This window comes from Xyrauchen texanus, chromosome 16, assembly GCF_025860055.1.
Source record: "Xyrauchen texanus isolate HMW12.3.18 chromosome 16, RBS_HiC_50CHRs, whole genome shotgun sequence".
NCBI lineage: Eukaryota > Metazoa > Chordata > Actinopteri > Cypriniformes > Catostomidae > Xyrauchen > Xyrauchen texanus.
Window position 1 is genome coordinate 44,234,559 of NC_068291.1, and position 25,489 is coordinate 44,260,047.

Genomic DNA, 25,489 nt, shown 5'->3' on the forward strand with positions numbered 1-25,489 from the left:
GTGATAAGACATCAGCTGATGAAAGCAATACTGATTTAACAAGTAGACAATCCAAGAAACTTCTAACTTATTCTAGTTAACATTAACTTCTATACATTTCAATGAATGAAAAGAAGCCAAACCTCAAACACTGATTGTGCATTTTATTATACCATATATACACACACAAATACATTTAATTTATATTTCTTCAGAATCTTTATATGCATGAAGACACTGATATTTTTTTACAATAAAACCATAGAACCGATATTATAAGAATAAACAAATACTTCTCATGGTTATTGCCAAACATCTCATAATATATAAAGTTTACATTCACAGCAATATTAATAGCAAACAGCAAGTGAAACATTTTAAAGGTTTCAGAAAGAGTGAAGAAACTTACAGGTTTTGAGAAACTCACAATTTACACCCATAATTATCTCTTCTCTACAATTATCTCTTCAAAATACTTGAATATAAACCGTTTGTGCCATAAATGCATCTGACAGTGTGCAAATATTTAAAATATAGTTTGATCATAGATTTAGCATTTAAAACTAAGCTCAAACACACAATGTTTATTTTGTCAAATGCACCATAAATTGGTCCTTTGATGTATCAGCTGATCTGGGGTCAGTCTGTATGTCTCGAGAGTACTACCGGAAATACAGAAGAGCGCAGATGTAATCCGGGATCAACTCTTTCGTCTCCCTTTTGTTCTCCTTTTCCTGGAGTTTCCTGCAATGAGTGAAACATTTCAATAAGCAGTTGTAAGTATGAAAACTTTCCCAAACACTTACTTCGAGAAAACCAGCGTTATAACTTCGTGATCTTCGAATTTAGAGTTTTTGATTGGACGTATAGACATACTTTGAGACAGACAGACACGTTAAAGCTCCAATAGTCACGGGGTTAAAGGTCAAAAGGTCATAACAGCAGTGACCCAAGCAGAATAGACACTCCATCCTCACATACCTTTGCTTTAACACTTACTGTTAGTAAATAGAAGCAGAAGAATTACTATTCACTTGGGCTGATGAGTTTAATAATCATTTAAGATGCTGGTTAAAATTAAAGTTTGAGGGTCAAAAGGTCAGGTTACAGGTGCGGTTGATTCCCATGTTTGAAGCCAAGAAGAACATGAAGTACTGAGTTTATGACACGTTTGTATGTAGAGAGAACATCGATTAGACGGGTTATACCGGACGTTGTTATTCGGTCTGGTTAGTTTGGTACGGAGGCGTTTGACCTACCTTACTGCAACACACACGCCTTTTTAGAGCGTCTGCTCCCCCCGTTACCCTCGACTTCAGAGTCAAAGAAAAAGAATGATTGACATTCATTTCAATGGTCGTCACCATTACGTAAAGCACAAACGCCAGATATTGAATATCTGACAGTAAAGGGAACTGATTATATGTAGCAGAAGAGATGACACACACACACGCGCACAGACAGACAGAGACACACACGCGCACAGACAGACAGAGACGCACACGCACACAGACAGACAGACAGAGACGCACACGCACAGAGACGCACACGCACACCGACAGACAGAGACGCACACGCACAGACAGACAGACAGAGACGCACACCGACAGACAGAGACGCACACGCACACAGACAGACAGAGACACACACACGCGCACAGACAGACAGAGACACACACGCGCACAGACAGACAGAGACGCACACAGACAGACAGAGACGCACACGCACACAGACAGACAGAGACACACACGCGCACAGACAGACAGAGACGCACACGCGCACAGACAGACAGAGACGCACACGCGCACAGACAGACAGAGACGCACACGCACACAGACAGAGACGCACACGCACAGACAGAGACACACACACGCGCACAGACAGACAGAGACACACACACGCGCACAGACAGACAGAGACACACACGCGCACAGACAGACAGAGACGCACACAGACAGACAGAGACGCACACGCACAGACAGAGACACACACACGCGCACAGACAGACAGAGACGCACACGCGCACAGACAGACAGAGACGCACACGCGCACAGACAGACAGAGACGCACACGCGCACAGACAGACAGAGACGCACACGCGCACAGACAGACACGCACACGCGCACAGACAGACAGAGACGCACACACACACAGACAGACAGACAGACACGCACACGCACACAGACAGACAGAGCGCACGCACACAGACAGACAGAGACACACACACGCGCACAGACAGACAGAGACACACACACACACACACAGACAGACAGACACACACACACACACACACACACACACAGACAGACAGAGACACACACGCGCACAGACAGAGACACACACGCGCACAGACAGAGACACACACGCGCACAGACAGACAGAGACACACACGCGCACAGACAGACAGAGACACACACGCGCACAGACAGACAGAGACACACACGCACACAGACAGACAGAGACACACACGCGCACAGACAGACAGAGACACACACGCGCACAGACAGACAGAGACACACAGACAGACAGAGACAGACAGAGACACACACGCACACAGACAGACAGAGACACACATGCGCACAGACAGACAGAGACACATACACACAGGCAGCGCACACACACACACACACACACACACACACACACACACACACACCTCAAGCCAGTCCATCCATTCTCTGTTGACCTCTCGCATCAACCAGGTGTTCCCGTCCACAGAACTGCCCCTCACTGGATGTTTTTTGTTTTTGGCTTCATTCTGAGTAAATTCTAGAGACTGTTGTACGTGAAAATCCCAGAAACACTCAAACCAGGCAATTATCTAATCAGCCAATCATATTGCAGCAGTGCATAAAATCATGCAGATACGGGTCAGGAGCTTCAGTTTATGTTCACATCAACCATCAGAATGGGGAACAAATGTGATCTTAGAGATTTGGAGCGTGGCATGATTGTTGTGCCAGACGGGCTGGTTTGAATATTTCTGGGATTTTCGCACACAAACAGTCTCTAGAATCCAGTGACGGGCAGTTCTGTGGACTGAGACACTAGTTGATGAGAGAGGTGAACAGAGAATGGTCAGACTGGTTTAAACTGATAAAGTCTATGGTAACTCAGATAACCACTCTGTACAACTGTGCTGCGAATAATATAATCTCTGAATGCTGTTGAGATGCAGGTTGGCGCTGTTGTGGCGGCACGAGGGGACCTGCACAGTATTAGGCAGGTGGGTTTAAAGTTACGGCTGATCAGTGTATAGAGAGATATACATATATATATATATATATCTCTTTGTATATAAATCTTAATGGTTCCCATTTACATTGTGCGTATAAATTGTTTCACTTTAATCTTCGTCTTGGTTTTAAGATTGTTTTATCTTTTGTTACTGTCTCCTTAATATGAATCACTTGTGTTGTATCCATCCTCAAGACTCTTTGGATAAGTGTCTGCTAAATCAAAAAAATAAAAATAATAAATATAATATATAAAATAAATATATAATTTTTTTTAATGTACATTAATTTGTATAAAAATATTTTATATATTCATACAATATTAATCTATATAAATATATTAAAAATAAATTACATATATACTCATTTTGGGACTATAAATATTTTTTTCCCCATTGTATTAACACTAACATATACACACACACATTATATATAAATAAGATGCATATTAATTTATATAAAAAATGAAATGTTATTTTTATAAAATTATACACACACACACACACACACACACACACACACCTAATCTATATAAAATATAAATTACAATTATAATAAATAAACATTAAATAAATTACACTCATTTTGGGGACTAAAGATTTTTTCCCCATTGTAGTCACACTAACATATACACACACACACACTATCAATAAATGTATTTAATATATATATATATATATATATATTTTTTAAGCTTATTTTGGGGTGTATAGACATATATAAAAATAACATTTATTTTATAATATATTTTTTTCCTTTTGATTTTGGGCGAAGTGTGGCCTGGACACGTTTCGTCAGATTCACCTTGTTAGCCAAATATCTGTGCGATTAAAATAAATGAGGGAAAATTAATGTAAACATTTTCCAGAAATATCCCAGCAGCTTCACTTGACATGAACAAATTCATGTTTAACAATAATATATAAAGTTATAATAGTTTAAAAGTTAAACATGAATTTAATACAAAATAGCAAATATTTACGGTGTTTGCAAACCAAAATATTTGCAAAAGTTCTTTATTTTTTTTTTAAACACATTGAACACTTTCAATTTCAAACAGCAGTGCTGAAAAATATGATCTTTATTAAATATACAAATACATTACCTTCATTACCGCTTTTTTTGTTTCTTTGGCAGAAAAGTTTTTTATTTTCTGGCTTCGGAGGGGCGTGGCTTACAGAAGGAGTGGGCGGAGCTTGAGAACTCCCATCTAGTTCATCGGATGCCTCCTGCGTCAAAACGCTGTCTCTCGACGACTCGTTACCGTTGCCATCTACACAATCATTCCTCGACTGAAGCGGGTCGTCAAAATAGTCTTTACTTGTCTTCAACGTGTCTGTATTTTCACAAGCACCATTTATGTTTGAGTCAATAGCACCTGAGTTTAAAGAGTCAGTTTTCTTTACTGGGGTGGAACGAGTCAATTCATCGTTCGTAGGCTGGATGCGGTTCTGGTTCTGGTCTTGTTGCGCTGTATTGTTTGGTGTAAGGCAGCTGGGCGGTGCATCAGACGGATGTACTGCAGTTAATTCCTGAGCTGGAGGATGTAATGAGGAGATCTCCATGGACGTGGCGCTCACCAAGGGGTTTGGAGTTGTTTCGATGTCTGTGGCGGATGTTTCCGTGGACATATCTGACCGAGGCTCCTTCGCATCTTGAGGGCTGGTCTTTGCGTCACGGTCACCCAAAGAGGTTACTTCACCTCTGGGATTTGTGCCGGAATCTTTGGCCGGATCTTCTGGAGTAGAGTCCACAGCTGGTCGAGAGGTTTCGATTGCTGGCGACCCAACTTCTACAGACCGGACACTTGCTGTGTTAGAACGAGAAGAAATCGATTTGTTCAAGAACACAATAATGCGCCTAGTTGAGTAGAAAATAGAAAATGACAGTGAATCAAAGTGGAGAGAAGCACTTTTTGGGTGGTCTGTTGACTTTTTAAACGTACAAAAATATACTAAACTTTTCTGATGAATGAAAAGTTCTGCTTGTGTGACCAATGAGTGACAGCTCACATCCAGATTTACGGTTTATATTTGGGTAGTTGACATGAAATTATGTATTACATATGTCGTTTTTAGGGCTAAGATGCTACATGTTTTCATTAAAATATGAATTGCGAACCCTGGAGTCGTGAGTTTGATCCCGGGGCGTGCTGACTCCAGTCGGGTCTCCTTAGCAACCAAATTGGGCAGGTTGTTAGGGAGGGTAGAGTCTCATGGGGTAACCAAATTGTTCCGGTTGCTAGGGAGGGTTAGAGTCACATGGGGTAACCAAATAGGCCTGGTTGCTAGGGAGGGCAGAATCTCATGGGGTAAACAAATTGGGCCGGTTGCTAGGGAGGGTTAGAGTCACATGGGGTAACCAAATTGGGCCGGTTGCTAGGGAGGGTAGAGTCACATGGGGTAACCAAATTGTCCCGGTTGCTAGGGAGGGTAGAGTCACATGGGGTAACCAAATAGTCCTGGTTGCTAGGGAGGGTTAGAGTCACATGGGGTAACCAAATTGGCCCGGTTGCTAGGGAGGGTAGAGTCACATGGGGTAACCAAATTGGCCCGGTTGCTAGGGAGGGTAGAGTCACATGGGGTAACCAAATAGGCCTGGTTGCTAGGGAGGGCAGAATCTCATGGGGTAAACAAATTGGGCCGGTTGCTAGGGAGGGTTAGAGTCACATGGGGTAACCAAATTGGGCCGGTTGCTAGGGAGGGTAGAGTCACATGGGGTAAGCAAATTGTCCCGGTTGCTAGGGAGGGTAGAGTCACATGGGGTAACCAAATAGTCCTGGTTGCTAGGGAGGGTTAGAGTCACATGGGGTAACCAAATTGGCCCGGTTGCTAGGGAGGGTAGAGTCACATGGGGTAACCTCCTCGTGGTCACTATAATGTGGTTCTCGCTCTCGGTGGGGCGTGTGGCGAGTTGTGCGTGGATGCCGCGGAGAATAGCGTGAAGCCTCCACACGTGATACGTCTCCATGGTAACGCACACAACAAGTCACGTGATAAGATGCGCGGATTGACGGTCTCAGACGCGGAGGCAACTGAGAGTCGTCCTCCACTACCCGGATTGGGGCGAGTCACTACGCCACCACGAGGACTCGGAGCGCATCGGGAATTGGACGTTACACATTGGGGAGAAAAATAAATAAAACTTGTATTGTGAGACTTTTGAAAAATCGTTAGTCACAATGCAGGTCAATTTAAAATGAACTAGAAGGCAAAAAAGGTCAAACCTTTTTCCCAATTGTAACCAATTACAGGGCCCAAAAAAAAAATACACTTTCGATCGATCGATAGATCGATAGATAGATAGATAGATAGATAGATTCACACAATGATATACAGTATGTCAACTACCCATTTGCAGTTTACATGCATTAAAGTATTAATTTAAGTCTTGCTTTAGGTCCAGCAGCAGGGCGTGAGCAATTGGGCTCGAATCCCAAAAGTCTAAACACTCAGTTTCTCACCTCTAGCGCCAGTTTTATCAAACACATTTGCTTTAAAGGGGTCATTTCATACAGTTAGTCGGTTTGTTTTTCCACTCTGGTTGACTTGACCAAAATCAGTAAAAATTCAGTTTTTTTTTGTGACAATTTCACTAATACAATAATTGTTTTGTCCTTCAACAAGAGACTCTTGATTCATTAATAAATCTGTGCTGCATTGTCAATTAACCCTTTAAGCTCTGAAGGTGTTTTTAAAGATTTCCTGTTTTAGTGGCATACCCAAAACTAAAGGCTTAAATTATTTTTTTTTTAAATAACAGGGAGGGTCGATTGTTTGGTATCATGTAAAGAAAATGCACATTTTTAAATGATATGCATGATACATTTTGAGACTCTCATCCAAAGAAACAAAAAAAAAAAAAAGTGCCAAAAATGTACTTTTTTCTGATTTGAGAAAAATTATGTTGATACGACAAAGCAATCAAAAGTTCCAACATTACAAATATAATTGATCATAGTGTCCAAAAACATCTCCAAACAAATAAAAGATAATAATTGTACATAAGAACTAATTACACATGCAAACACAACAATGACTAAAGGTTTGCATAGCATGCAGACATGATTTTAGTCATGAGATTTCACAGAATGAGTTTCATTCTGTGTCATTTGAGTCATCATTGAGTCTGTGTCGTGTATTTGGCGCCATCTCCTGGTGGTCATATGTAACATTGTGCTTCATGTGGATTATCTAATGATCTATACATCTGATTATCTTGTGTTTGGGCTTCTGTTTTGTGAAGTTATAAGCAACACCAACATTATTGTCAAAGACACATATTTAGCCATTACTCGCTATATTTTTGTATGTGTGTAAAACAACTATGCTGGATGTATTTTACTCTTTGAGAGCTTTCCAACGACATATGACATGATTGCAATAATATCTACAGTGCAATTTTAGTTTTTAAACAAATTATCAAAAAATATAATATTTCTGATTTGTCTGCAAATTTCAAAAGCACTTGTTCAGTTTTGGTCATAATGTTTACATGCATTGCAAAGTCGAGCTTCTAAGATTTCAAACTACACATATTTTGTGTTGGCATAGACTGTAGTTATTAATATAATGACGATTATTATTTATTCCTCGCTTGAAGGGTTAAATGGTTCAGATCAGACCGAAATGATAGTTTTTAACATTGGGATTCATCAGAAGGATCTGTAGAGCTACACAAAAACTTCATAACATCTTACTCGCATTATAGTATCCATTCTTAAATTACCGTAAATGTTTGATAGTACGACGTGAACTTCGATTGTAAAAGGTAGATTTGATTTCTCCCGATCTGACCCCTTTAATCCACTCACTATAGACGACATGAGGAGAAAACATGGAGGCGTTTGAGGCTTTTGTATTGGAGCGGCAGTGGAGAACCTGACAGCTGTATGTTCTTACCGGGCTGTCCCGTAACCCTATGTATTTCACTAGAAGGGTCACTTTCCATTTCGCACCTGGGACGAGTCTTTCTCAGATGGAAACCCTTTCGAATATCCGCCAAGAGATGATCAATGATACAGCCATCATCCTGTGGCACTGGTCTTCTTCGGACTAGAAAAATACAAATGTTCAATCTTCAGTAATGTTCTCCATGGATGATTTTAATGAGAAAATGATTTGAAGAGAAAAGATGTAGTATAATAGCTTTAAACCCCTTTAATGAATGAATCACTCACTAATCTTTCCATCTTCTCCTTTCTGTCGTTTAGAGTCTTCCTCTGCAAGCTGCTGTTTCCTCTTCTCGGCTTTAGCAGCTTGTTCTTTACGGATCTTGTTCTCCTGCCGTAACAAACAACAGAACTGCAGCTCTCAGCTGGAATACATTTACTGACCATTCTGTCATGCACAACTCATTCATACAAAAATCAACTAATGGTTGGGGAAACTAAACTAGGGTGTTGAGTGCCAGGGCATTGCTATGTGGTTGCTAGGGTGTTGTGGATGGTTGCCAGGGCGTTGCTCGGTGGTGGATAGGGTGTTCTGGGTGGTTTTAAGCATGGTTGCTATGTGGTTGCTAGGGTGTTCTGGTTGGTTGCCAGGGCATTGGTATGTGGTTACTAGGGTGTTGTGGGTGGTTGCCAGGGTGTTGCTAGGTGGTGGATAGGGTGTTCTGGGTGGTTTTAAGCATGTTGCTATGCGGTTGCTAGGGTGCTCTGGTTGGTTGTGAGGGCGTTGCTAGTGTGTTCTGGGCATTGGTAGGTGGTTGATTGGGTGTTCTTTAGCAGCAGGCTGTTGCGGGTGGTTGCCAGGGTGTTCTGGGTTGTTTTTAGCATGTTCATATGTGCATGCTAGGGGGTTCTGGGTGGCTGTCAGAGCATTGCTAGGTGATTGAGAGGCTGTTCTTGGTGATTTTTTGCATGCTACCATATGGTTACTAAGGTGTTCTGTTATTTTTTAGTATGTTACAATGTAGTTGCTGGAGTTTTCTGGGTGGTTGCCAGGGCATAGCTAGGTGGTCAATAGGGTGTTCCATTTTAGTTTTTTGTATTTTACAATATAGTTGCTAGAGTGTTCTGGGTGGTTGCCAGGGCATTGCCTCCCTGTTGGTAGGGTGTTCTGGGTGGTTTTTTAGTATGTGGCCTCGGTTGCCTTAGGGTGTTTTGGGAGGTTGCCATGAAGTTCTGAGTGGTTGTCAGAGCAGTGCTTAATGGTTCATATGGTGTTCAGTGTTATTTTTAGCATGTTGTTAAGCAGTTACTAAGGTATTCTGGGTGGTTGCCAGGGAATTGCTAGGTGGTTTCTAGGGTGTTCTCCAAGGTGTTACTAGGTAGATGTTTTTTAGCATACTGCTAGGTGGTTGCTATGGTGTTGTGGGAGGTTGCTAGGTGGCTAATTAGTAGGTAAAAATCAAAATATAGTCTGGTCTAGGTGGTCTACCAGCAAAAAAAATAAAAAAGTCCCCAAAAACCTCTAAAACCAGCCAATAGACCACCCCAGTCTGGTTAAAGCCACCCCCAGAGTTACTGTTATAGATTATACTAAAACATCCCACTGACCTTTAAGGCTTTGAGGAAGAGGTCACGGAAGGTCTTGATGGTGCTGAAGAGGTCGTCCAGTGAGAGCTGAGAAACATCTTCACACAGATACTGAGCAAGTTCACCCTTACGATTCTCAACGTTTGAGAACCGCTCCTCCAGAGCTTTACATGCTACTACGTTCTTCTACAGGAACATCACAGGACATTCAATATTAAGAAGTAGTTTAGATGACAATATGTTTTCAGAGTACAGAAGTGTTTGCACCTCAACGACCCCTGAAAACTGCTCCTTCACATCTTCAGCCGACGAAGACACTTTCTTCTCTGCATCTTTTAGTCTCTTCAGAAGAGCATTTGTTTCAGACTGAATTGATTCCAGATTTATGCTGAAAGAATGAAAATACAGAACTATTGAGAAATAATGCTGGTCTTGTGACACCCACTCAGAGAATAAGCATTTACATTTCGACACTCTCACAGCAGAAATGTGTGGAATTATTTACCCGGCTGCTTTCTCACACGCCTCAATATCTTCTGGAAGATTCAGCAGCTCTGGGTGATTTAATTCAGCTTCCTGGAAATCACAAGATTCATTTTATCCTCCTAATCTACCACAAATCCAAGATGTAATGGGAGATGTTTAAAATCACTGCATTTTTAACGGTTCAAATATGCCCCAAATTTCAGTTAACTTACATAAAACAAAATAAGGCCTGAAAACAATCGCGTCGAAAATTAGCGCCCCCTAGAGGCAATGGGGTAGAAATACTCATATAAAAAAAATAAAAGTCCAACACATAGCACCTAAAATGGGCATGTCATATATCAAATGAAAGCTCTTATTATCAGGAACATGACTGGACAGTTTATTTTGTTGCCTTAAAACCACAGTTCGAAAGAAGTTCAAAGGAATCACATGGTGAAATATGGTTTCTGTAAGACATCAAACAGAAATAGTCTCTTATGCTGCGATAACTGCTGCTGCAAGCAGGGATGAATTATGACATACAAAGGCCCTGGAGTCTTTTATCTCCAAGGGGGGGTGGGGGGAATCACCAAAGTGTGAGTCAAGGGTCCCTGGCCCGGTCAGTAATACGTCCCTGGCTGTAAACCCAAAATAACGGAAAACTAATATCTGCTTTTATTTACTTTAGGACGTTCCCTAAAAAAATTTGCCATCGTTTACTTGTCTGCATGCAAATCAAATCATCATAAAATATGTTTACGACAATTGTGTGTGTGTGTGTGTATATATATATATATATATATATATATATATACATACACACCTCATCACAAAGGGGAGGATCTCAGCTTTCTAATGACCCCTAGATTGAGCTTGTAGTCCACTCAGAGGCCGAGATATTCAATGAAGTAATGAGGGTGTTGCTTGAACTGAACATTAGACTGAATGTCTATGGACGAGCACATCTGTGAGGGGTAAAATGTGTTAGAGCGCCCCCTACAGTTCACATCTGTGAGGGGTAAAATGTGTTAGAGCGCCCCCTACAGTTCACATCTGTGAGGGGTAAAATGTGTTAGAGCGTCACCTACATTTCAGCTCGACATTGTGCTATGGAATGTGATAGAGAACATTTTTTCTAGCGTTTTCTGCCATCTAGTGGAATAAAATAAGACCTTTCAAAGCGAGGTAGAGTAAACCGAACCAGAATTACACGCTTGCGCCAAAGTCACGCCATTGGGCGTGCCAATGTTGAGCCAATGTTGCTCCGCCGGGCTGGACGGCTGCTCAAACAAACGGCATTTTTATAGCGCCAAAGAAACGGTGTTTACAGTTTGAGGAAATCAACCCACGAATGGCTTACTTATAGTGATCTCTGCATAATAATTTGAGATAGAAATTATTTTAACAGTCAGTCATACTCCAGCTTTGAGAAATCAACTTATAGCAATACATTTCTGAAATACTAGAATTATTCAGGTCACATAAAAGGCATTCTGCAGTACCTCCAGGATGTGATGTAGGAGGGTGATGCGACTCTTGTTTGCTTTAGTTTCAGTGAGTTTCAACAGGGAACTAATCTTGAATCCCTCAGCATTTCCTGTGTGACTTCCCTGCCAGAAAGGAAAGGTTTAAGAGGAGGAACCAGGTCAGTGCAAGTATCTGGGTGTATCCCTCAAGAATGACCTTTTGGTTACATATATTGCGTTTAAGATGTTCAGATGCCCAATGACTTTGCATGGATAAACACTTTTATATAAAACTGTGAGAAATACAAATTAAAGCAGCAGAAACTGATCAACGAATGAACCATTTTGCCATTACAGAAGCCTTTATAAATCATCGATATTGTCGCAACGTTCTTACATAGTTGAGAAAGTTTCCAACATCAAGGATAAGTTTGCAGAAACTGGGCAACAGAGAACTTTTCCTGAGACCTGTGGAGGACAACACACAGTTCATGAACTTACATCTAAAGTCAGCAAATCTAAAGAACAGCTGCGTTCTGAATAGCATGCTATTTCGGCAGTATGAAGCAAGTATACCATGCATTATAAGTATGCAATTTTTATACCATGATGGGCACAGACACAGAGGCTACAAGATATTCAATGTTTTTTAAAAATAATTAAATATTGCATGATGCAAAAAAGTTCAATACAACAGAATTCACATTTTACAGGTTTTTACTGCATTTAATAGAACATCATAAATTCATATTATGTAATTATATTATGTTGGGCAATTCCACGGAAATGTTAACCACATCAATTAAAAATAAAGTTACCAAAGGAACAAAACACCCATTTAAATTCTTTACTGGTGTAATAATGGATAATGTTGTCCAGACCGCTAGAGGGCGCCGCTTGCTCACACAATGCTGACTGAAGCGCTGAATGCAGTTAAGCTTTTGTAATCGCGCAAGACCTTATTGTGATTTAAATCTTAACTCAATCAATCCTGCAGCCTTAACAGATACCATACCAATGTCTCATTAAACAAAGTTTGCCGTTTTCAAAGCATTTGATTGTTTTACCTCATCGTGTGTAGGTAAGTACCGCTCTCACATGTGTCACGTAATGAGGATTTTTCCTAATTTATGTGAGAGCTAGAAATAAATTAAATATTATACATGTTCTTTGGAGTACATTCGGTGGCCATCATTTCTGGATTGTAAAAACTATGAATTCAAATGCACAAAGTGTGACAATTAATTATAAATGAACCAAATGAACATCTGCCTTTTCATTCTTAAACCGATAGCTTAATACAACTAAGATACAGGCTCTTATTTTGAAATGACAGACTTGCAATGCTCTTTATTCAAGTATGCCTAAAATATACAGTAGATATATTCCCCAGATGAAGCGTTTTGTATTAAATACATTTATCAGATAAGGTTTAATGAATTATTCACAAGATATGAATATTGGAGTCAATAAGTGCCGTTACAATTTAATCACATTTTTAATTTGCATGCTCGCGCTTCAATTTATATACTCGAATGTCTAATCAAAATATGCATTGAAGTGAGGATAAAAATCTGGATGAATATAGTCAATGATGAAAGATTGACAAACATGGAGGAATAATAATAATAATAATAATAATAATAATAACAATAAACAAATATCGGCATAGATGTTTGCGGAAAACCGATAGTTTCAAAAAGCAACTATCGGCACAAAAACTATATATCAGTCTATTTCTAGACTTCATAAATGCTCAAACGATTGGACTAAAACTGCGAAATGACCACGTTTAATTTCCAAGAAAACTGGAATTTAGTAAGCAGTGTGCAGCATGTACAGCTTGTATTCCACTCCAAAGTAAATCAGATCCACAGTGTACCCAGACATGAAAAATCAACACTATATAGGACAATAAAACATCCAAAAATTTGACCTTCAGTATGCATAACGAGTTCAGCTCTTTTAGATCTTCAGTGCAGGAAACAGGCAGGGGCGTGTCTAGAGCATTTTCAGTGGGGGGGCCATGCTGGGGCACTGCCTCCAAACGGGGTGGCCGCCAGTGACCAAAAAAAAAAAATTTAAATTCTACAGTATATTACGTAAATCCTATTGATTTTATTATTTGTTTTAACTTGAATAAAGTTACTTGTAAACAAATGTAGTTATAAAGCACATTTTTGATTAATTTAGTTTGTCATCCCTGTATATATCCATTAAGTTAAATTTGAGAGCCAGTCAGTGTTGCCAACTATTTTCAATGGAAAGTAGCTAAAGCCTGCTCGAAAAGTAGCTAAATGTCGCCAGATGACGTCATGCGTCATTAGCATATTAATGACGTCATCGCGTCGTATTTGCATTCTGCCTAATTTGTCGGTACTGTAGCCTACTTCAGTTTATAATAACGGTTGTCTCCCTAAACCGTGCTCATACTGTTTTTATATAAGTATATAGCCGAATGTCCAGTAAAGCGGTTCTCAATTACATATTTTCTGTTAGACAACGGAACGGAACTTAGCTAACGTTACATGTTTATGAGTTTGAAGAAGGTTTACTGTTGTGTTTGGATAAGTAAAATGTATAGAGTCTGTAAATATACGATCTGAAGTCGGAGAGTTCAGAAACCGAACCGGAATGAACTAAAACTCTGATTAGTAGTGAATATAAGCGCATGCCAAGAAAAAAGCGGTCAAATTAAATGTTTTGAATTAAAACAAAGGAGAAGGCAGCTGCTATGTGATCACTGATTGGTTCCTGCTAACACAAGCGTGCACATGCGCAGCTCATTCATGTCTATGTCCGCTGGCGTGCAGTCAACGGAATGTGCTGCTCCTCTCAGCCGCTCACTGAACAGAGCAGACGCAGCGGGAAGTAAGACCTCACGCTTGCAGTACTGGCGATATTTGGAATTTGGAAAGTTGCTAAGGTTTGTCCAAAAAGTCGCTAGATTTGTCGCTAGTCGCTTTTTTGAAAAAAATGTCGCTAAAGGGGTCTGAAAAGTCGCTAAAAATAGCGACAAAGTCGCTAAGTTGGCAACAATGGAGCCAGTGTTTATTATTTTTAGTGTTTTCATAAAACTAACAAGTTTATAAAATAAAAGCAGTTTTAATAATGAGCAATTTTAAAAACCCAGAAGCAGAAACGATGTCAACTATTTTCTTTTAATTAGTTTGGCCATTACAATATACAGTAGTTTTATTCACAATCTCTTTCAAATAATAATAATTTAAAAAACAAAAAAATCCCCCCACTGTAATAATTCAAATGGTTTGGCCAAAACATCAAAGTGTTTCATTCAACATTTCTGTCACATTAATTTACATAAAGCTGAGTAACACAGAGTTAAAGTTTCAGCACTGTAACAGTTCAAATGAAAACACCACAGTTTAAAAATAAAATATGGATCCATTACATTGTGCTCTGCTAATATATTAAAGAACAGTCTTTAGTTTAGAAACAATAAAAACAGTAGCAGAAAGAGAGGAAAACAGTCGAAAAAGAAAGAAGGCAGACCTCAACTAAAACAGCTGGATTCTTCTGTTTCGGTGGTGACTGGCAAGCTCACATTATTATTTATAATGGTTGCAGAGTTATTATCTATATTGATTAAACATAATGGTATGGATAGACATATACTTATAAGCCAGTTTGCTGATGATACAACATTGTTTCTAAAGAACGAATATCAAATTCCATGAGCTTTCCATTCGATTAACCAGTTTTCTAAAGCTTCAGGCACATTTAAACCTAAACAAATGTGTAATGTTAACACTGCATGAGTTTCCTTTGCAGTCATTATCTAATATACAAATTAAAAGGGAAGTTAAATATTTGGGGATTATTATTTCTAAAGATAAAGATGTTATGGAGAATAACAATGTGTTGAATAACAGATAAATGTAAGTCCATATTGAATAGATGCTGCAGAGGGATCTTACACTCTTTGGAAAGGTTCTTTTATCTCAAATGGAGAGTTTGTCCAGACTCATCTATCCAGCCTTCTCCTTGCCCATATCGACACGAATGATTCAATTAATAAATAAGGTGAATTTTACATTTATTTGGAGAAATAAGTGTCAGTACATTAGAAAGGAGGACATGATTAATAAATATGAAGACGGTGGGGTGAATGCTATCGACATTATGAATGGTGTTTTGAAATTGAAATGGTTAAAATCCTTCATTCAAAATCGCCACTGCTTTTGGTTTATTGTCCCCAATCTTTAACAAACTGGGGGAATACACTTTCTGTTGTGTTGTGACTGAGTGCACCTCGTTACCAGTTAAACTTTCATCCTTCCATCAGCAGGTGCTGCTCTATTGGAAACTATTGTTCAAACATAACTTCACTCCTCACAACACTCCAGTCTGGAATAGTAGATATATAAAGTTTGGCAGAAGATCTGTATATCTTGAGGAATGGATATCTAAAGGGATTTGGGCTATTGCCCATTTCTTGGATGATAATGGAAATGTGTTACTGTATAGAGAGTTTTGTGAGAAATGTACCGTTAATATGTTTAATAGAATGATTAGAGCTGTACCAATTCCGTTAAGATTAATGGTTAAAGACGACATGTTGTACTCCAAAATCTCCCCAGTACTGAGACCGCTCTCCTTAGAAGGTTAGGATTTTTGTGCTAAAAAAAAAAAAAAAAAAAAAAAAGTACAAATAGAGTCATTAGAATTTTTTTTTTTTTTTACAGGCGTATTACCCAAACCCAATTAGACGGGAATACCTGCTTAAAGATTTTGATATGGTTGAAATAAAAAAAATTAGGAAAAATGATTTGTCTTTTCCTCTCCCTCCTAAAGCTAAGGAGGTGAACTTCAACATTTTAAATGAGATTTATCCTGCTAAAGAATTTTTAAGATTGAAATGTAATTTTGATGTGAATAATTGTGTTTTTTGTGAAACAAATATTGAGAATCTCGAGCATGTCTTCTTGGATTGTGATCTGGTGCAACCCTTTTGGAGGTGCAGAATTGGTTAAGGTCTCCCACCTCTCACGTGGAAGTTAATTAGGTTTGGTGTTTGTCTGGAAAACAAAGATTGTGATTTTGTTATTAATTTCTTGTTATGTTTTGGAAAGTTTTTCCTTCATAAATGCAGATGGTTTAAATCTAAACCCAACTTTAATCACTGGATGAATGAGGTTAAACTCTTGTGCAAATCTTTAAAATGTGTTAAAAATCAGAAAGCCCTTAAACTGATTTCTCTTTTGGATAAGTTTAAATTAATTTAAAAAGTCCCTTTTTATTTATTTTTTCGGCAATCGTAGACAGTAGTTATTTGAGAAAATTGTTATGTATATTTTGATAAGTCACTTGTGATTTGTATCCTTTTTTGGCAATAAAGATGACTTTATTAAGCTTTAAAAAAAATAAATAATAAAAAAAAAACACTTCTTTGAATCACAAACTTCAGTAGAGTCTATAAACTGATTGGCCGTAAAATGAACCAATCACAAGACATCTTATAGGGGGGCACCTGGGGTGGCCAATCGAATTTCAGGGGGGGCCGGTGCCCCCCCTGGCCACCACGTAGACCCGCCCCATGGAAACAGGAAACCTTCTGAGAACAGCAACAGCTGACAGACTCCCACACACTCACAATAAACGTTTGTTTTTGGTTTGTACTCACTCTCACAGGCCGACTCCACCAGATCTACTTTGGGCTTCAGAATATCAAGAACCGACACAGTCTCCTCACACAGCAACATGCACTCAATCCTCAACTGATAACTGAGAGACAATCAAGATGAAAGTTAAACTAGGACTGTAAATCATCTTTAGCACTCGACAGCTTATGTGTGGCTTTAAAAACACCTTTAGTATTCGATGCATTAGAGAAACTTTACCATGGAACAGCCAGAAGTAAGAGGTAAAAGCGGTCGACTTTGGCCAGTTTCTCTGGATCTCCTTGAAAGGACTTCAAGTTGTCCATCTGGAGGCACAGTAAGACTACAGTTAAAGGTGAAGTGTCCTTTTTTTGGATGAAAAATTGCCATCTAATATCCCAACTTAATATGTAGAGTCAACTATAAGTACGCCATTCATAGGTTGACTTAACCCCTAACCCAACCATCTCAATATATTGCTCATGAAACAAACACACTTCATAGTGAACCAACCTCATGTTTTTCTGGAAGCAGTTTCAGAAGCTGTTTTAGGGACTCAACGTCAAATTTAGAGCGATCGCCATTCTGTATCATTGCCACAAAGTCTTCATTAGAACTGTGCGGGAGGAAAACAAGAAAAACAACGCACATATGAATCTCCAGCCACAGTATCGACATCTCCAAAACATCTGAACTTACCATTTAAACTGCTTCAGAAATATGTTCAGGTTCAGATTCTTCTTGGGGTCAATAAATGAAATCTGGAAGAAAATCGGAGAAAACCCATAAACTTTTTGTGTGCCATTAAACAAACTCTCTAAGACAGATGCCCAAACCAGTGCCCGCGGGCCAAAGTTGGCATGTGATGACCATTGATTTGGCCCACTTTGCGGTATATGACAAGAGGGGAGAAAAAAAAAATGCTATTGATGCAGTTTTTAATTTCATAATTGCAGAGTAATTTTTTTAAATATATATAATGAAATCATAAAAAGGAGGGGAACCAGGGCAACTTTCGTATTTTAATATAATAGTTTGCAAAGCCTGAAATGGCGTCTCGTACGCGAGCAACGCGCGTTCTGGTTTATAAATCAACAAAGCTGTCAACATTGCAAGCGAGTGACGTTGCCGTGGAGCGATATCCTTCACCTACTTTTCTTATCTTGGCACTCCCTCATTAGTGAAAATGCAGCATATTTGCAAGAAAGGCAGAAATAGCAAAAATGGATTAACTGCAGAAGTTCACATAGATGCAATTGTCCTCTGTTAGTTGGCTGATGAAGGGTTTTGTTGGAAATTAATTGATAGTCTATGCATTCCATTTAAAGAGTGCAGTCCATCATTAGACCGAGGTGATGCAGAAAGAGATCAATGAGGTTCACCACAGTTCAACTGGCAGGTCATTTCGGCGAGGTTCAGTGGGGTCCATCCAAACTCCAATCTTCAGGCAGTGGCATATGAAGTATCCCATGTCTTATGGTTGGAGTTGGCATCAGTTCATCCTCTGAAGTCCATCGTAATAGACTGAACTGATGTTTGGCTGGCATCGGCTGCGTAGATATCATCTCTCAGAGACACATAGCAGTGGAGTCCGACACGAAGCAGGAACCGAGCTGGCACTGGTATGAATCAGGTTGAGACGTGAATAATATTAGTGTAGATGTCATTACATTTTATGAGTCTGAGTCCCAAACCGTGCTACGGAGATTATTCCATAGTTTAGGCACCAAATAGGGAAGGATTTAGCTCCTTGTGTGGATTTTGATATTCTAGGAACTATTAACAAGCCATAGGAGGTTAATTTAGCAGGTCAAGTCTGTCAATTGTCTACAAATCCTATTCTATTCTCAGGACACCACTCAGACATCCAGCCGTTCAGTGACACTAATCTACTATAAACCTCGTCGCCATGGGGGACAGAGAATATTAAAGTGTATGACATCGTTTTGCAAGTTCACACACACCTCTTTAACCTCACTGGCAAAGCCAGACATCATTAGTGCAGACATGAATACTCATTTTTAGAAAATCTAAGTTTTGCATTAGCCAGCACTTGTTAATTTGATTTGACGTCAGATGCTCGAGCCCCTGAAATGCATTTAACAATGGTGGCTGAAGTCTCTTTCCACGTTCCTTACAGTAGAATCTCCAATAACAAGGGCTCTTTCAACATGATTCTGGGGAGAATCGATTGGAAACCCAAACAGGAACGGGAGTGGTGTCGCTTTGCCCTACGAGTATGCCGCAGACACGTCACCCAAACGCCCTGCTGCAGGGGCTCTACAGCAGGAACAAAAGTGTGCGTGTTGCTCACTGTACTTCCCGCATCCAAAACAGAATCTACCGGCTTCTTTCTCACTGACCTCCACTAGCGTTTGGATGTGATTCTCCAAATCATTAACCTTCTCCATCAGCCTGACTAATTCCTTCAATTTATCACATGTAAATCCCTCACTGCTGATGGAAGAAGCTATAGTAAACATGTGGCATGCAATGCAGGAAGAAATAACATGAGCGGATGCCATGACTTAACACAATTGTTTGTTGTTATGATTGTTCTTGAGCAGCGAAGGATAAAAACGATGAATGTATAAGAATAAGCAATGCCAAGCAGGCTAGCAAGCTACAAACACTTGTGCAGCGTGCCAGCAGCAACCAGAAGTCCATCAGGGTAAGAAAGGTAAAAGCACCCATGAGCAGCGTAAGGAGGGACTACGCCCATTTACCGAAATTAATTGCAGGCCCTTAGTTTGTTATAATGCAATGTTTACTTTCAGCCCACGACCCTCAATCAAGTTTGATTTTTGGCTGATCAAGTACGTTTGGGCTCCTCTGCTCTAAGAGAACTGGAATGCATTTCTATACATAAACAATACATTTGTTACGTCAAGATCAATTGAAAAATAATGTGTAATGCAAACAATGCATGGCCTTTGTGGTCTTCTGTATTTTCAGAAAAAAACATTTACTACATCCTCACGTGACCCTGCGTCCACGTTTTATTTTAGTGTCGCTATACGCAGTCTCACTCGTATTAATAACAAGCTCCTCTTCATTTTCATAACCTGTTTCGTCCCATTCTTTCCTGGGTGAAACCTGATTGGAGTTGTGCGAGTGATCCCGATCAGAGTTCTCCCGTCTCTGGATATCGGACAGTCTGCCGGATTCGTGAGCACTTTGGCTGGAAAAACAGTCCATGTTTCTTCAATTCTCTGTCTCAGGTGAAGCCCCGCCCATTGATAGATAAGCCCACTGTGCACATGATATTTACATATCACGATATAGCAAAATCTCTAAAGCTGCATTCATACTGCCAGCATGTCGCCAGTGGCTGGCGTAGGTCACTAGTGGGGTGTATGGAGTAATTTCTGTACAATTAATATTATTAAAATTATCAAGCGATTTACCATCTTCTCGTATTGGCTGTCACTCCCGAAAGTTGCTCTTCGTTTGCATAAAGTTAAACATTGCTCATCTTTGTCGCGCTGCTGGACACGCCCACACCTGGTCGCCAATGGTCACTGTCGCTCGTGTTGCTGGAAGTCGCCAGCTCTCATTGAAAATGAATGATGGTCATTTTGTTGCTGCGTATCGCTGGCAGTGTGAACACAGCTTAACAGGTTGACACTTCATATCATATTGGCTAGCCCTAAAGCAACAATACTGTTCACTAGACTCCAGACTGTCATTAAGAGTTAAACTTTTGACGCACCGAGTCACATGACACAACACGCCATCGATTTCCTTGAAGCATGCCTACAGACGAAGCGACAAAACAAGTTCCGCTGGTAAGAAGTCACTTGAAGTTTTTTCACTGAAACCTGTTTGGTTGTAAAGAAGAGAGTCTCTAGATTCGTTCGATATGCCGTTTTAAAAAGTCGGTTTATTTTTCATGTATTAGCGTGCTGATAAACATGACGTCCACATATGTGGACACTGGCACCACATTTCCTCAGAAGTAGGATATGTTAGATATTTTGAAAAACTTCCAACTCAAACACATCTGTGGATCATTTAGCTTCATTTTAATGTACATTTTTATCTTTTGTTCAATACGGTTCTATTAATTAACATTAATAAATGCATTCCTATAATTACTGTGTGTATTATCACACTGAGAATTAATGCATGCATCTAGAAACTGATAAATGTGTCTTTCAGAGGCTTTGTATGGAGTTATGATAAAAATAAGATGCATTTCAAACTGTTCTGAGACCAGTGCAGACAGACAGCACACTGGAGGTTAAGTACTGCACTAAATAGGGAGCAAGGGAGCATCCTATAGCTCTCTATGCAGTTAAGTGCATTCAGTCCTAAAATCTGATCAAAAGTTAAGTTTCAGTTGACAGCTTTACAGAAAATCAGTTGTAACGTCTCAAAAACATGAATAATCAACACGCCTGCAAACAAACAATTACGTAGTCCCACGGTCCACATAAGTGCACACATTTTTAGGAAAGTATTTGCTCTAGAAATGTAATTTGTTTTGCTTTATTAGGAAACGGAAAATGCACACAGCAGTCATGCTCAGGTCTCAGGATGATATAATTCTGTTTGGTCCCGCAAGACACCGGAAATCTCCGTACTGTTCTAGGATGCAGCCCGTTCATCTCACAATTATCGATGCGACAAGATTTCTAGCGGCTTCATATCCGCACAGATATTCAACGGACTACATATAAAACGTCATCCATTTGTACCATATAAATGAATCAGTTTTCTTCATCTTAGCTGTGGTTTTACCTCTTTTAGTTCTCTCTTGACCGGTGCTGTCGGGGTTTTGTCTTTAGGTTCAGCCACGGGCAGACAGAAGAGCTGCTCGATGCTGCTGTAATTCGGCTCCAACAGGGAATCAGCTGGAACTGAAGCCCACATTGAAGGACCATCTATGAAAGAACAACAAATGTGAGATGGACTCTTACAACATACAGCTTTGAAACCTTAACTGCTGTTAAAAAGGTTGTCCTGGTCTTCTCAAAGATATGCAGTTTGTTTCGGATTGCTTCGAATTCTCACCAGTTACCGCTCTGGAATTGAGTTTCTGCCAGTTGAGTTTCTTCATCCGGAGTGAGGGATGAGGGCCGGTTTTCACAGGATTGGAGTAAGATTGTCCAAGACCCTGGAAGTCACTGGCCATTATCACACCTGGAGGAGGAGGAGGAGGGCAGGGTGGACCAGAACCTGGAGGAGGCGGCGGCCCCATACCTGGGAGAGGTGGAGGCGTGGCGGCCCCATACCTGGGAGAGGTGGAGGCGGTGGCGGCCCCATACCTGGAAGAGGTGGAGGTGGAGGAGGAAGGGCTCCCATTCCAGGCAAAGGAGGAGGTGGTGGTGGTCCTCCAAAACTCATCCCTGGCAGAGGAGGAGGTGGTGGAGGTAAAGGCATCCCTGCTCCTGGTAAAGGAGGTGGTGGAGGAGGTCCAGCTCCTGGTTTGAGGAGAGGAGAAACCATACTGGGCAGAGGTGGTGGTGGAGGTGGAGGTGGTGGACTGGATGAAGCCTTTGTGGAGTCACTCAATGTTTCCTGATTGGTTGATCTGCAAGAACATTCCGGTTTCTTCTCCTTTGTCTCCGTCTGAATGGCTTGATGCTTTCTTCTGAGCAGGTGACCATCAACATCAGACGAGCCTTTGGAGGGTTCTTTGGCGAAGACGAGACGCTGCAGAATCTTCTCACGGGAATCCATCTCAGCTGAAACATGAAAACAATGAGGCTAATATCCAAAAACATTTAAAATGTTGCAATGTTATGTAGCTAATGAGAATCCCTGAACTTATCACATTTATTTTGAGCAACTATGGTGGTCAATCGATTACCAATATCGAGCAGAAGCCGTTGTCAAAAACAACAACTGCAGCAAAATAGCGCCCTCTGCTGACAATGTTATGAACAACATGGCATAAAAATGCCATTAAGACTAAATAATTTTCAGCAACTACAATACTATGAGAATGTGCAAAATGATTGACAGGCCGATAGTGTCACACATTTTTATTTGCTCAGGGCAGTCATTTCATTAATATCTTTCAGAGTAGGAAAACCCCCCTTAGCAACAAGTTTTGTGCACCAAGCTGTGCTTGAACGCAAGAGTGCGTCCTCATCTTGTGCTGTTGGTAAGTGCGGTTTGTTCTCTGTATAAGCTGCACGTTGCCTATACAGTGAGTTTTGCTTACTGCCCCCTGCAGAAAACAGGTGGTACTACAAGCTTGAATTCCTCTGATAATAAGAAACCGCTCTATGAGAAACTCACTTGTCATTTTTAGTTTTGTTCAAGTGAAAAGTTTTTCAATAACTGTCCAATAAGTGAAAGGACGGTATTGAGTAAAAACACCAATTAAAAAAAATTCTCACTTAAGAAAAACAAGCATCTTGCCGTCTCAAAAGCAAATTTTACCCTACAATTATTGCCCAGATATCTACACTAGATCACTATGGAGTGACTCCAGCTAGGTCTCCTAAGCAACCAAATTGGCCCGGTTGCTAGGGAGGGTAGAGTCACATGGGGTAACCAAATTGTCCCGGTTGCTAGGGAGGGTAGAGTCACATGGGGCAACCAAATTGTCCCAGTTGCTAGGGAGGGTAGAGTCACATGGGGCAACCAAATTGTCCCGGTTGCTTGGGAGGGTAGAGTCACATGGTGTAACCAAATTGTCCCGGTTGCTAGGGAGGGTAGAGTCACATGGGGCAACCAAATTGTCCCAGTTGCTAGGAAGGGTAGAGTCACATGGGGCAACCAAATTGTCCCAGTTGCTAGGGAGGGTAGAGTCACATGGGGCAACCAAATTGTCCCAGTTGCTAGGGAGGGTAGAGTCACATGGGGCAACCAAATTGTCCCAGTTGCTTGGGAGGGTAGAGTCACATGGGGCAACCAAATTGTCCCAGTTGCTAGGGAGGGTAGAGTCACATGGGGCAACCAAATTGTCCCAGTTGCTAGGAAGGGTAGAGTCACATGGGGCAACCAAATTGTCCCAGTTGCTAGGGAGGGTAGAGTCACATGGGGCAACCAAATTGTCCCGGTTGCTAGGGAGGGTAGAGTCACATGGGGCAACCAAATTGTCCCAGTTGCTAGGAAGGGTAGAGTCACATGGGGTAACCAAATTGTCCCGGTTGCTAGGGAGGGTAGAGTCACATGGGGTAACCTCCTCGCGGTGGTGATTAGTGGTTCTCGCTCTCAATGGGGCGTGTGGTGAGTTGTGTGTGGATCGTGGAGAGTAGCATGAGCCTCCACATGCTGCGAGTCTCCGCGGTGTCATGCACAACGAGTCACGTGATAAGATGCGCGGATTGACGTCTCAGAAGCGAACTGAAACTTGTCCTCCGCCACCCGGATTGAGGAGAGTAACCGCGCCACCACGAGAACATACCAAGTAGTGGGAATTGCACATGCACTTTGCAACCAGACAAAAAAAAAAAAAAAAAAGCTAATTTCCCTTAAAGGAAGGGGGGGAGGTTGCTTTAGCCCCATTGTACGCTTCAAAACAAAGAAAAAGAGGATGCATTCAAACAACACCATCGTACAGGTCCAAAGCCTTGGGACTTTATTCTTAAAGCACATTCAAAGACAAACTCAAATCAGAAAAGGCCATAAAGCACAAAGGCCATTTAAAAATGGACCTAGTGTTGGTCAACTCTAAACAAAACCAATCAGATTACAGTCTGGTTGTAAATTGAGAGTCATTAACAGCAGTGCACTCACAGCTCTGAGCGATCAGAATGGCTCGATTCGTGAGCGCCTCCAAAGCCTGCCAAACGTCAGATCGATCCGGACCCAGAAGCAGCAACGCTTGCAACATAGACAACAGCTGCTGGGACGAGGGGAAACTGCTCACCTACAAACACAAAGAGTTCCTGAAGTAACAAGCATCAATCTATCAAACTCCAGACAGTTACTGAAATGCATAAAATTGGCAACATAATTGCACTTTATATAAACGCCGCTCATCCAATCAAAACGTTAAAAACTGGACTTGAACAAAACATAATAGGGATGTTTCCAGTGCAAGCAAATAAGAAAACAAGGCACTCACTTCATTAAACAGTGATGTGAAGACTTCCTGATGGTTGCTCATGTCAATTCCTCCATAAACCCTTAAGAGCTCCTCCTCATCTTCAGCCATAGCCTCTTCAAACGCCTCACACTGGATCATCAAGTCTTCATCATCCTCTTCCCTAAAACACAGACGCACATGCATGCAACACAAACACACATGCATGCAACACAAACACACATGCATGCAACACT

General features: G+C 40.7%; 1 protein-coding gene across 1 annotated transcript; it reads right to left on the reverse strand.

Moving 5' to 3' along the window:
* Positions 1-133: 133 nt before the first annotated feature.
* Positions 134-25,439, reverse strand: LOC127656795 (inverted formin-2-like). Its single transcript, XM_052145254.1, has 18 exons — positions 25,275-25,439; positions 24,944-25,076; positions 22,795-22,938; positions 22,265-22,747; positions 21,992-22,134; positions 17,948-18,009; positions 17,762-17,864; positions 17,489-17,574; positions 17,272-17,372; positions 12,025-12,095; positions 11,664-11,771; positions 10,199-10,269; positions 9,961-10,081; positions 9,715-9,879; positions 8,395-8,497; positions 8,117-8,269; positions 4,321-5,025; positions 134-1,292 (listed from the first exon to the last, which is right to left on the reverse strand). Exons 1-18 carry the CDS (start codon positions 25,437-25,439, stop codon positions 1,240-1,242), a joined length of 2,970 nt encoding a protein of 989 aa, XP_052001214.1. The 3' UTR covers positions 134-1,239.
* Positions 25,440-25,489: the final 50 nt, after the last annotated feature.

What these genes read in the sequence shown, in the direction of transcription:
- LOC127656795 (XM_052145254.1), bottom strand. Translation starts at nt 25,439, where the DNA reads ATGCATGTGCGTCTGTGTTTTAGGGAAGAGGATGATGAAGACTTGATG. An exon ending in TGCTTCCAGAAAAACATGAG is followed by an intron (nt 17,575 to 17,761) that starts GTTGGTTCACTA and finishes CTGTGCCTCCAG; the next exon opens with ATGGACAACTTGAAGTCCTT. An exon ending in TCCTACATCACATCCTGGAG is followed by an intron (nt 10,270 to 11,663) that starts GTACTGCAGAAT and finishes TGTGATTTCCAG; the next exon opens with GAAGCTGAATTAAATCACCC.